At 48.9% G+C, this 12,171-nt stretch overlaps 9 protein-coding genes across 9 annotated transcripts; 3 read left to right on the top strand and 6 right to left on the bottom strand.

Moving 5' to 3' along the window:
• Positions 1 to 16: 16 nt before the first annotated feature.
• On the bottom strand, positions 17 to 271 carry ECU02_0705 (uncharacterized protein; the record flags this gene model as incomplete). Its single annotated transcript, NM_001415530.1, has 1 exon — positions 17 to 271. The coding sequence occupies one exon, from the start codon at positions 269 to 271 to the stop codon at positions 17 to 19; it is 255 nt and encodes an 84-aa protein (NP_001402468.1).
• A 143-nt stretch (positions 272 to 414) lies between these two features.
• Positions 415 to 1,686, bottom strand: ECU02_0700 (uncharacterized protein; the record flags this gene model as incomplete). Its single annotated transcript, NM_001040785.1, has 1 exon — positions 415 to 1,686. The coding sequence occupies one exon, from the start codon at positions 1,684 to 1,686 to the stop codon at positions 415 to 417; it is 1,272 nt and encodes a 423-aa protein (NP_584596.1).
• Positions 1,687 to 1,758: 72 nt separating this feature from the next.
• On the top strand, positions 1,759 to 2,214 carry ECU02_0690 (HscB-like chaperone; the record flags this gene model as incomplete). The annotated part of the gene is made up of 1 exon (NM_001040784.1): positions 1,759 to 2,214. One exon carries the CDS (start codon positions 1,759 to 1,761, stop codon positions 2,212 to 2,214), a length of 456 nt encoding a protein of 151 aa, NP_584595.1.
• An 18-nt stretch (positions 2,215 to 2,232) lies between these two features.
• ECU02_0680 (uncharacterized protein) lies at positions 2,233 to 3,084 on the bottom strand (the record flags this gene model as incomplete). The annotated part of the gene is made up of 1 exon (NM_001040783.1): positions 2,233 to 3,084. The coding sequence occupies one exon, from the start codon at positions 3,082 to 3,084 to the stop codon at positions 2,233 to 2,235; it is 852 nt and encodes a 283-aa protein (NP_584594.1).
• Positions 3,085 to 3,162: 78 nt separating this feature from the next.
• On the bottom strand, positions 3,163 to 4,674 carry ECU02_0670 (uncharacterized protein; the record flags this gene model as incomplete). Its single annotated transcript, NM_001040782.1, has 1 exon — positions 3,163 to 4,674. One exon carries the CDS (start codon positions 4,672 to 4,674, stop codon positions 3,163 to 3,165), a length of 1,512 nt encoding a protein of 503 aa, NP_584593.1.
• A 149-nt stretch (positions 4,675 to 4,823) lies between these two features.
• Positions 4,824 to 7,025, top strand: ECU02_0660 (uncharacterized protein; the record flags this gene model as incomplete). The annotated part of the gene is made up of 1 exon (NM_001040781.1): positions 4,824 to 7,025. One exon carries the CDS (start codon positions 4,824 to 4,826, stop codon positions 7,023 to 7,025), a length of 2,202 nt encoding a protein of 733 aa, NP_584592.1.
• Positions 7,026 to 7,109: 84 nt separating this feature from the next.
• Positions 7,110 to 8,570, top strand: ECU02_0650 (uncharacterized protein; the record flags this gene model as incomplete). Its single annotated transcript, NM_001040780.1, has 1 exon — positions 7,110 to 8,570. The coding sequence occupies one exon, from the start codon at positions 7,110 to 7,112 to the stop codon at positions 8,568 to 8,570; it is 1,461 nt and encodes a 486-aa protein (NP_584591.1).
• A 125-nt stretch (positions 8,571 to 8,695) lies between these two features.
• On the bottom strand, positions 8,696 to 9,856 carry ECU02_0640 (uncharacterized protein; the record flags this gene model as incomplete). Its single annotated transcript, NM_001040779.1, has 1 exon — positions 8,696 to 9,856. The coding sequence occupies one exon, from the start codon at positions 9,854 to 9,856 to the stop codon at positions 8,696 to 8,698; it is 1,161 nt and encodes a 386-aa protein (NP_584590.1).
• Positions 9,857 to 9,986: 130 nt separating this feature from the next.
• Positions 9,987 to 12,143, bottom strand: ECU02_0630 (uncharacterized protein; the record flags this gene model as incomplete). Its single annotated transcript, NM_001040778.1, has 1 exon — positions 9,987 to 12,143. One exon carries the CDS (start codon positions 12,141 to 12,143, stop codon positions 9,987 to 9,989), a length of 2,157 nt encoding a protein of 718 aa, NP_584589.1.
• Positions 12,144 to 12,171: the final 28 nt, after the last annotated feature.

The raw sequence follows: 12,171 nt of genomic DNA, 5'->3' as shown, positions 1-12,171 counted from the left end.
CCCAGTACCCGTTTAATCAAGACCTTCCTAGGAAGAGTCTGTACTTTAGCAGCATTTCAATTAAATAAATCCCTATTCTCACCATCTGCCTAGCTAGCGAAGAGAGCAAGAGCAAAAAGTAAAGATTGACAAGAGCCGCCTCCCACCACTCCAAGACGCAGATTCCCGTCTCCACAGAGTATCTGTAGTACGCACTATGTGCCCAGTCAAGAGCCTTGCGGTGGATGCAGCGGTGACCATTGGCCTTCCCTCTTCCTCCGTCTTCTGCCATCAAAGCTCAGAAATACCCATCTATTTGTAGAAGAGAGGAGCCAATCAGGTGCTCGGAGCCAAAATATCCAAAACGCTTTGTCATCTCCAGCACCCAACGGCTCCAGGACTTGTATCTAAAATGCTTCGCTTCCCAGCAGAAGGTTATAGATCACCGCATGCCATCTCGGCACTTAGAAGGCTCATATTGTCAAACGGATCGAACGGAAGAACCATCTCGCCGCTGATGAGCTGGAGCGCGAACCTCCGAACAACATCATGATAGTGCACGGTAAGAACTCGGAGGCTGTGGATGTTATCGAATCCATCAATCCCATCCTTCCTGGCCTCGGAGCATATAATTAGTATCGATATTATGTATTCAGGCGTGTATAGAAGCGATGTGTCCAGAAGAAACCTGTAGAACTCCCTATCCTTGTGCATTGACGCGGCCTCGTGGACCATGTTGAGGAATTCAGGCAGATACTTCGAATTTCTCATCTTGTGCGATTTAACTGCATTTCTGAAGAGCAGAAGCACTCCGCCGTCTCTGCAGCCGAACAACACCTTGCACCCATAAAACGTCATCTTCTCGGTGTGCACTGCTTTTCTTATGATATCTGTCCTACATATCTTTTCGCTCCCCATGTTTTTTCCCAGTCCAATAACCAAGTCCTCCAACAGAATGTTTCTATGCTCCTCAGGGATGTTCTCGTTAAAGTCTCTGAGAATGCTGTTGAACACTCCAAAGGCCTTTTCCCTGTTCTCGCACTCAAGCCTTGCCAGAAACCTCAGGGCAACGTGTCTGGATCGGAACAAATCGTTCTTGAAGTAGAAGTCCTCAACCCCGTCAAGAACCACCTCCTCATTCCCGGGGACCAGCAGGTGCAGCTTGTCAATCACATAGTCAGACATATCCCTCTTGTCCCCGAGCTTGTTGATAAACAGATGGATCAGATCCACAAACAAAACCCTCGCCTCTAGCAGCTTGTACACCAGGCGCACAACCTTCTTCTTGATGTATTGGTTCCGAAGATTTGCGGCAAAGGACTTCACAATCCTCTGCTTGATGTAGGGATTTTGAACCTCTTTCTTGGATATGAGAAGGTCCTTGATGTTCTTAAGCACGTAGTAGTGGACGTCGTTCCTCTGGTTCTCGCAGAATGCAAGCAGGTTTTTGTAGTTTTCTGCAGAAGGGTTTCTGCCGACCAGCAGCGTGAGGACGTCGACCCTGTCTTTCACAGTCCCATGCATTAGAAGATCCTTTTCGATCTTCGTGGCATCTGGGAACTCTCTTCCTTGGATCGGACATGGCCTCCTCTTCAGAACGATCTTCTTCTTTTCTAACTTCTTCCTCGATGCACCGCCTCCCTTCCCTGAAGGCCTTTTGCCCTTGCTTGCCCTCTTCTCTCTATTTCCGCTCTTGGACTTCCCCATCGTAAGGGCAATGAGCCCTAGAGAATATCGCGTCCATTCACTTCAGTCCAGCCCAAGGGAATACCCACGCGAATGGGAAGCCCGTCTAGATATTTCGACATCTTTGGGATGAAGCCTTCGTTTGCCATAGACCAGGACATCCTCAAGGAAAAGTACTTCGAAATAAGTAAAAAGCTTCATCCAGACAGGCCTGGCCTGTCTTTTGCAGGAGACACATCGATAGAGGAAGTAAACAAGGCGTACGATACATTGAAGAACGATCTGGCAAGGGCGAGGTACCTGAGCAATGCAAAGAAGCTTTCTGTAGACAAGAAGTTCCTGGAGGACGTCCTGGAGTATGAGGAGGCCATCTCGAATATAAGCAGCGACGAAGACGAAAGAAGAGTCAAGGAGGATCTGCAGAGAAGAATTGCCCAGTGCAAGCAGCATCTCGGCGAAGAGCATCTAGCGAAGTGGGGGTACTACGAAAGACTGATGAAGATGCTTAACAAGAGGAAGGAGCAGGAAAATAGAGCCAATGTTCATTAAACGACTACTACCGCGGCATCAACCAAATATCTCAATCTTTCTTCCAAGAAGATTATACAGAACTAGCTCGTCAGAACATCCGGAAACAGACTTTTCCTCTAGTAGAGATAGTGCTAGGTGAAGCTCAGCAGACTGGGCATCACTCCCTTTGCTTGACCCTGCAAGCTGGTGAATTAGCTGCAGTGCAGAGTATCCCTCCCTCAAGAACTCCCTCACATACTCCACAACCCTTGGCCTGTCCACCTCCCAAAACATGTCAACAGTTTTCTGCGGAACAGCACCAACGGCCTCCTCGATGCAGAAGCTGCCCAAAGGAGCAACACCTTGTAGCACATTGATCGCCCTCCTTAGGTCGTTTCCGCAAAGCTTGAGAATCCTGTGATACAGCTCCTTGTCGTACCCCAATCCCTCCTTGCTCCCTATATTCTCAAGAATCTTGCTCTCCGTCGGCGTAAACTTCACACTCACCAGCCTGCTCCTCAGAGGGCCGATTATCTTCGACGGGTAGTTTGTAATAAATATGAACCGAGTGTTCACAGAATCCTCAATAACTCTCCTTAGACAGTGCTGTGCATCGGACGTGAGATTCTCGCATTCGTCGAGTATTACCGTCTTGTCCTTTCCCAGCGTGGATGCATACACCTTGATCTTCTCCCTGATCACGGATATACCCCTTTCGTCAGACGCATTGAGCTCTAACTTTTGGGATGCCAGAAGGTGAGCAAACGTTGTCTTTCCGGTCCCTGGCGGCCCGTACAGGAGCAGGTTTGGATGCCCTCTTCCACTGGAGTTCCTTAGAATGTTCTTCAGATGCTCCGGTCCTTCAAACGCGTCAGTGGACTTGGGCCTGTACTTCTCTGTCCACAGCATACCGTCGAAAATACAAGGCTCCGGAGGCCGCCAATATAAAGTGCAGATCAGTATTTTATTATCCCATTGTCCAAAGGGTCATCCCCATAGCCCAACCTCCTCATCGTCCGACATCTCCTTGTCAGCAGTCACTTTCAGCCTTTCAAATCTAGCATTGAAGTCCTCGTCACTAGCACCCGTTAGAAAGGGAGGGACAGCATTCTTAGACTCCCTTAGAACCTCCACCAGTGCTTTCTTGAGGTCTGCAGTCATGCCTCCGTCGTAGAACGAAATCGACTTCCCAGACTTCCCCTCGCGCCCAGTACGTCCAATCCGATGGATATACTCCTTTATGTCCTTCGGGATGTCGTAGTTTATCACCAGCTTCACATCCTTGATGTCTATTCCACGTGCTGCCACAGAAGTCGCAACCATCACAGGGAATCTTCCGTTGCGAAACCCCTTCAGTGCTTCGTCTCTGTCCGCCTGCTCCTTGTCCCCGTGCAGACTAACACACAGAATCCCGCTCTTCTTCAGAACTTTCTCGACCTCTCCACACTCGCTCTTTCTCTCAACAAACACAAGAACCTTGTCGGGCTGCACCTCCATCCTCCACGATCCCTTGAGATTAATGTCCGGGCCTTTCAGGATGTTCAGGAGCATCTTCTTCTTGTTTCGCACCTCCACAATCTCCTGTCTGATGTTCTTAAGAGTCTCAGAGGATATCTCGATCGAGACCTTGTCTTCGGGAAGAAAGTAGTTTATCATCCGCGTCAGCTTTGGCGAGTATGTAGCGCTGAAGAGGCATGTCTGTGTGTTTTTGGGGACAAACCCATGGATCTCCCGTATGGGTATCTCAAACCCCATATCCAGCAGCTTGTCCGCCTCGTCGAGGACAAACATTCTTATCTCAGAAAGATCCACCTTTTTTCTGTGCAATAGATCTATCAGCCTTCCAGGCGTTGCAACCACAATGTCGACTCCAGAGTAGCTGGGCAGATCCTGCTTCTTGCCATAGATCGACACAACCCTGATCCTGCTCCCGGCCACAAGTTTTGAGGCCTCAACGCGGATCTGCTCACACAGCTCTCTCGTCGGGGAGATAATGCATGCCTGCGGCTTTTTCATCTGCCGATGCCTTTCTATAATGGGGATCAGGAAGCACATCGTCTTTCCCATCCCTGTCGGCGCTCTGCAGATGAGGTTCCGCCCGTCAACCAGCGACGGTATGCAGTACTTCTGGATGATTGTTGGGGCCGAATATTCTTTCCCAAGTGCCTTTATCAACAAAGGAGAACAGAGGTCCTTGAAGGAGCTCAACGTCTTCACCTTCTCGCTCGTCACGACTTTGATGTCTCCATCTGCTGCCGCCACAGAATCGGGGTCCTTAACCTTCTGCCCTGCCAAGGGCTTCCTGTCTCCCTGAGACTTGTCGTTCGAGCTCGAGCTCTTGGGCGGCCCATTTCTGTCCTTCGAATTTTTGGATCCAGAGCTTCTCTGTCCCCCAGAATCATTGTTGGCCCACAGTAGTCTTTTCGATGGCCTTCCTCTGTCCACCCCAATTGATCTATTTCTGCCGCTTTCACCTGCTGCGGATAGTTCCGAATTCATGGGATAAAAAAATCCCTGGTTTATATGGATGCTGCAACAATCCCGTTGATGTTCGACAATCCTGTCTGGAAGCTCAAACACTTTCCATTGCCGAAGCAATGCTTAAAATCAAGACACATCAAAATGTTGACAAAGTTGGCCCCTGAGAAATGTTGAGGAACAGAAGACTATACAGCGTGATTCCTTACGAGATCCACAGCTACTCGACATATGCCTCTGTATATGTCCCAAACAATATCAAAAGAAATGACCCCATGGACCCCAACTCAAGATGGTCGACATCAACCAATGACCATCTGCAGTACATCGTCCTGAAGGTTCCTACGAGTCTTGTTGTTACCATTACGTTTGGGAAGTACAATAAGATGCATGTGTCCAATGTCAAGAAGATGAGGATAAGCGTTTCCAGGGACGGTGTTGAGTACAGAGAAGTTTTGTGCGGAGGGTTGAAAAACGATTCCGAGATGGAAACTTTCAACCTCCTTGTGAAGGACGAGATATACTTTATTGCCCAGTATGTGAAGATCGAGCCTCTTGCTGCATGGGGAGTCAACTTCAGCTACTCTCTGTGGTTTGTCGAGCTTAGGGGGCTTGTGGACGTCGAGGAGTTTGTCCGCTACAACGAAATGGTTGTCTTTGGAAGGTCGATGAGAAACTGCTTGAGATTTCTCCGCGACTGCGGATTCAGAGACATCTACGAGATCCTCGAGAAAAGAAGCTCAGACAAAATTGAGGATGAGGTTGTGAGGCACATACGGGAGCTGCTAGAGAGTCACAAATACGAAGAGGTGGAGGAGGTGTTGGATAAGCTAGATCCGCGTGTCTTTCAGGGGTTTATAGACAGCTCTCCATACACGCTTGTATGGACGGAGATACCAAGGGCGGAGATATGGCCCTGCGAGAGAGGAGGACATCAAATGGTTGAGATGGATGGATGCCTGTATCTTTATGGAGGATGGAATGGAATAGAAGAGCTCGAGGATTTCTGGAAGTACGGCGATGGGGAATGGAGCGAGATCAATATAGGTACCAGGACGCCGGGGAAAAGAAGTTGCCACAGGATGGTGTCTCACGAGTCGAAGCTGTACTTGATGGGGAAGTACGTTCCTCTGTCTTCCCGCAAGGTCTTTTCTGGGAGGTCTGACATCTGGGTGTTTGATGGAAATTGGAATGTGATGAATATGAACGACGAGGGGGGGCCTGGGAATGTGTACGACCACCAGATGGTTGTCATTGGAGACAAGTTATGTGTGTTTGGAGGAAGGTCTACAGAAAAGGAGGACACATATGGTGGGCTTTACATGTTTTCCCTTGGTGGGGCATTTCCAAATTATGGGAAAGAGGCCTTTTCGGTCCACCATGGAGTGGAGGTTGAGAAGGGCGCATCAAGACTAAGTGAGGAGTGTGAAGCCTGTGAAAACAACCCACTTGGAAGAAGTGGGCAGTCTTCAGGCTCCACTGTTGAGCTTGACCTGTTGTTTGGAGGCCAGATTTTGCATGAAGGTGGTGCAGAGGAGTCTAATTCGAGGTATGAGCCCTCGACATCATCGGCAAGCTTGTTTGCGAGCAGGTGGTTGATGGTGAGGTCGGACACGATGCAGCCTCCCTCTACCCCTTCTTTGAAGTCAAGGCTGGGGCACACGATGCTGTTTGTTCCTCCGGATTACATTGAGGGCAGTTCCTACAACAACTGCCTTGTGATTATAGGTGGGCAGAGGAATAAGAATTGCATCAGAGAGATTGTATTCTACAGCCTGGATACAGACACTGTCTTCCAGAGTGTACCGTTTCCAATAGACTCAGATGGAAAAGTCATCCAGCGGGGCGTTCTCCACTCGACAGAGATTGTTGTTCTGTTCTGCTATGGAAGGGAAAAGGAGGGGCGGTTTGAGAACATCGATGTATACACCTACTCGCTCATTAGAGAGAAATGGGCAAAGGTGATTGTAAAGCCGAGAGTCGAGGGAGGAGTGGAGATCAAGCCTGCTCCCAGGTCTGCTCACCAGTTTGTTGAGATGGACGGGCGATTCTATCTATTTGGAGGGAATGTTTCTGAGAGGACGGACCGGCGTGTAAACGACATGTGGATGTTCAAGCTTGAAAAGAAGACAACCCAGGAGATCTGCCATCTGTCGAAACTCCTGGTTAGAAAGCACAAGTATCTTTATCTTCTCGGAGTTGACGAGGAGAAGGCGGTTGAGTATCTTAGAACCTCGATCCTGAGCATGGTTGTTGATGACGACACAAGAGAGCTCTTCGAGGAATTGTGCCATGAGGTGTATAGAAGAAGGATCTTTGTTGACCCTGTCGAGGACATCTGTAGACTGCTGACAACAACAAAGGAACATTAAAGAATTTTGTTTTATTCATCTTACACAAAGGCCTAGGGTTTTATTGAAGGACCTTGAATATTGATGTTTATTTGAGCCCTAAACATGGGAAAGGAGACTTTGAACTCGTACCTGTCGCCTATCACCGACGAGCAGCATGAAAGGTCTAGGGATCCAAGGGGACTGTCGATGGGGTCTATGGACGAGAAGCTTCGCCGGATTAATGAGGAGTTTAAGGCAAGGGCCTGTGTTGGAAATGGGTTTGTGTTCAACAGAAGTGTCAAGCTGGAATCTCCTGCAAGCTATTTTGGTAAAGACAAGAACTCCAACGAAAATGCATTGGCCGATGACGGCCCAAGGAGCCAAAAGGATGGCAGAGACGTAAATGGCCTGAGGGCAAGGGACGGGTTTATTGGCGGCATGATACCATGGAAGCCAAATTCGTCTGGCACTATAGACAGAGGTATATTTCACAGAGAAGTGCCCAGGAGTTCAATGGTTGGAATGGACCTCTACAAAAAGCCGTCGATAGACCCCGTCCCATATGCCACAAAGAGGGGATCTGGGCTTGGGGCCATCGATGCAGGCCTTAAGACCGGATATGTGAAGTCCATGGCAAGTAGCTCCATTTTCAATCGAGGCTCGCCACCAAGCATCAGTAGCTCTGGAAAGGCAAAGGACGGCAGGATCTTGCTGCATCCACCTCCTGGGAGGGATGGGCAGGCAGGAGACAGCTTCTCTGCCTCGAAGTCTGTATTTAGCAACCCCTTATCAGATGCCAAGACACCCAGCTTATCGAACAAGACCTCATGCCAGGCACCCAACCCCGATTTATACGGTAGGGCAAGCAGGTCTCCAGCCTTTGCACCCATTGACGTGATGTATGTAAAGCCGATGTCTGGGTCAAGCAATGGGGTGAAAGGCGTCGAAGATACTCCCCATCGAACATTGCCCAACTGGCATGATAGCTGCTGTAGCCCCTCTGCCTCCAACCTTTATGCCCCGGGGCACAGACTCACAATCTATCCCCACATCAGAATTTCGAATTCTGTACTGTGCTACGAAGGCTCTGTTGAAACAACCAAGTACTACATCACGGTCGAATCGGATGTTAGCTGGACGGTGTGCAAGACTATAGGAGACATCAAAGCGCTTATTCCCGGCATCCGGTGTGCAACACTAGCAAACGCAATGTCTCCGCAGGATAGAAGAGCAAGAGACAGAACAATCCAGGTCACACTGAACTCAGGGGTCCCCGATAAACAGCTGCAGCCGTTCATTCTTTCAGACATCTCCAGTGCCTGCACATTTAGATCTTCGTATCTCCTGATGAACAACGAGGGATGGAGGGGATATCTCTTCAAGTTTGTCGGAAAGGCCCTTATATGCTACGAGAAGAGCAAGGTCTTCAAGATCTTTCTTCTCAGTAGCTGCAACGTCCTACCAGTGGGCCAGGTCGGCTTCTGCCTCGAGAAATCCGGAGAGGGGATAGAGCTGTATACTACCTGTGAGAAGGAGAGAGACGCATGGGTCTCAGACATAAGAGAGTACATTAGTAAGCTCTAGCAATAAAGAAAGCAATTTCAGCCACTGTTTTCTTGCAGCAACAGGGAATGCCAAAGTAGGTGGAAAACGTTTCAATAATAAAGTCTCTAAGGATTAGTGTTCTGGCCCAAGCCATCGGGATCATTCTATTCAACAGGCCTGTATTTCCACACGCGAAGGACCCCGTTGTTGTCAACCGTGGTGAAGCAGTCCTTGCATGTGGATATCCCAATTACATTCGACTCGTGGGTCTGCACCCTCATGCTTCTTTTCTCTTCCAGGTCCCAGATCATAATGCCGTCAGGCTGCCCGACCAGCAGATGGCGTCCAACAAACCCCAGCGAGAAGACAGTGCCTTTCTGCTCAATGGTGTCTTGGAGCCTGCACGAGGGCTTCTCGGCCTTTATTCTGTAAAGATCAACATTCCGCCCATATCCCCCGGCAGATATCGTCATGTGCTCGTCAGATACCGCCATTGCCAGAATCCGGTCTTCGTTGGTGTTCGTCAGGTATGTCATCTCAGCCTTCACATCGAGAACAAGGATCTTGTTTCTATTTACAACTGCGTATATAAAGCCTCCATCAGGGCTTACGACCATGGGCCCTCCAAACTCCTCTCCAGAGTTCAGGGTAATCACCTGGCCGTTCTCGTCATATATACTTATGGTCTTGTCCCACCCAATCGTGAACACCAGGTTCTTGACTATTTTGAGGGCAATTGGGTCTGAAGACTTCAGTATTCCTTCCTGTGCCTTACTGTCCATGCTCCATATCCTCACGGCCCCCTTTCCATCTGCTGCATACAGGTGAAGAGAGTCGGGTGTGAAGTCCATGGGGCATATTCTGTACTCTTGAGTCTCTCCCTCAAACATCCCCTCTTCGTATCTCTCCATTCTCTCCGACGATGAATTCAGGAACCAGATCGTCCTCTCTATTACAGCAAACACCCTGTAGCCGCACCCAAACGCCACAAACTTGCCACAGCTGCTTACAACTGCATTTGTTATCCTCCCAGGCATCACTATCTTATCCCTGACACTCAGCATACACAGCATGTCTCCGTCAGTATACCAGTCACTCCCTCTTTTCAGGCATTTCGGGGTCCTTACAAAGGAGGAACCAGAATCTACAGCCATGCGCTTCTGCCGGCCCAGGATACTTGTGTAGTACTGGATCTTTCGGGCATACTGGCTGTTCGCCTCCACAAGCCGGATGTTTTCCTGGCGAAGAGACCTGTTCTCGGCCGCAATCGTGTTGTACTGCTGCTTTATGGCATCCAAATATGCCTCAATGCCTGGCTGAAACATGCGGTAATAGGGGTCCGCCTCCTTGCAAAATAATCCATCCTAGGATAATGCAGCAAAAAGAATGTCCGGTAAAGTCATATCTGGTTTATTACTGCGAAGAGCGGTCTGCCACAGGAAAGAGAAGCCTCGTCTAGAGCTCAAAGGTTACGGCTACACTGAACGGAATGTTTTCGTATCCAATATTATGCTTGTTTCTTTCAATCACCTCATGGGCCTCGCCTCCTCCAAGCATCTCCATCCCATACCTTAATACTCGGAGGATTCGCCTGGCATTCCTCTTCGATACAAAGTTCTCCTTAAAATACTGAAGACTTCTCGAGTGTATTCCTTTGTACACTTCAGCCTCCATCAATCCTTTTTTCCTTAGAGTGGTGGCAAGCACAAACTCTTCCTCCACATTCTTTCCCCTAATCCACTCCAGGTAGTCCCCGGAAACAACGGTGCTATTAAGAAGCACATAGGCATGATGGGGACTAACGCCGTCCAGATATCCAACAATATAATCCACCTGCTCCTTGCTGCAGTATCCGGTCTTGAAGAGAGATATAGTGAGACATACCATACTCAGCAGGAGCTCCCTAGTCTTCCAAAGGTTTTCCTGCCTTATTATTTCTACAACAGATGAGAAGTCTCCGGACGAGTGCAGGATAACAATCGCAAGGAGAAACAGCGATGAAGAATATATCTCAAAGATCTCTTCGCTGAGTACAGTCTGCACCAGATTCAGGATCCATGTGTTGTCCCCGGTCTTCAGAAAGACAAGACCTTGCACATCAAGTAGATATGCGTAGGCCTGGGGCGAGTTGATGTTTCTGACATTCTTCCATACAAATTCGTCAAGAAATCTCACAGTCTCTGGGCCCACAAGCGAGGGATCAATCCTGATCATCCTCTGGATAAGCTGCGAAGAAAACTCGTCTTCAATCCCATCTCCAAGAAATGCCATCAGCCCATTCATGATTCTGACGCAGCTTTCAGGCCCCCCAATCTTCTCGCACACCATTGGATTCCCTTCTGCATACTTTGCCGAGTAAGACTCAAGAGACCTTAGAGACTCACATCCATCAATACATCTAGTCAGGTACGCCATTGCAAGGAATGACCCGGGGTTCCTTCTATCGATATATCCGGGATCAATGGAGGCATAGTTGTCGATAGATAGCAGATACCGAAGAGAAACCACTCCTAGATACCCTATGGACCCACTGCTTTTGACCGTGCTGATACACCTTTCAACAGCCTCTCTCACTTCTATCCGAAAGGCCATGCATAGAAATATCAGCCTCTCCTCATCCATAGGTGTTGCAGCCTCAGAGTCGATAACTGTGCTCTCCCAGCCGTCTCCAAAGACTTTCCTTAGATGCCCAATCATTTCAATGATTATCCCCCTGTTCACATCATAGCCCTTCAGAAGGTTCCTTGAGTACAGAAGTACATCCTCGTTCATCTCCTCTACCTCGCCCTCCGATATGTATGCCCCCAGCTTTACTGCATTCGAAAGTGCTGCCGAAAACTTCGAGAGAACAGGATAGCTCTTTCTCTTCACAATGTTGAGCAGAACCGTGTATTTCAGATAGTCGAATCTCGTTATCGTTGTTAGAACCACCCCAAGAATCCTTGTCATGTCCACACACTCGGGATACTTTGTCACAAAGAGGTTAAAGATCTCGCATACATCCTTCTGAAGCACCTGCTTACGCAGCAGCTTGCAAAAGGACTCGAGGAACTTGTCTGCATTGTTTTCAAAGAAGGGGTGGATATCCTGGAAGACCAGGGAGTGGAACATTCCAAGGATGTTTTCGTCCTCAGACAGAGACTCAAAGTATGCCTTCCTGAATATATCCTGGCACAGCCCTATATTTCTGATTATCTCCCCATACAGGGCATCGCTTCTCGGACAGACCCTGTACTTGTTGAACATGTGATTCAGGACCCTCACACTCCTCTCGCTCGGACTTGCACATAGATCCTGGACCAGAGTGTCCCATGCAGCTCCGTGGAGATACAGCGTCTCGAAGAAGAAGCAGAGAATCCCAAAGTTCTGCTCCGAAGATGTAAATATCAGCGAAAACAGGATGTCTCGGGCCCCGTGGATCATCTTGATGCGCTCGGAGTTCTCAATCCACTCCTTGCACCTTGTCTTCATGTAGGTGAATGCAATTCCATTTCCATTTCTCAAAAGGCTCACAAACTCGTGCTGTCCGCCGGATTGGTTCAGACGCTCCTCGACACAGCCCACGGAAGGCCCCTGGGGATTCTGCAGGATATCGTTCAGCAGATGCTCCATTTTGTGGGGTGGGTATTTCGCTGGTATG

The sequence above is a fragment of the Encephalitozoon cuniculi genome, chromosome II, assembly GCF_000091225.2.
Source record: "Encephalitozoon cuniculi GB-M1 chromosome II, complete sequence".
Taxonomy (NCBI): Eukaryota; Fungi; Microsporidia; family Unikaryonidae; genus Encephalitozoon; species Encephalitozoon cuniculi.
This window is presented reverse-complemented; position numbering and strand designations above follow the sequence as displayed.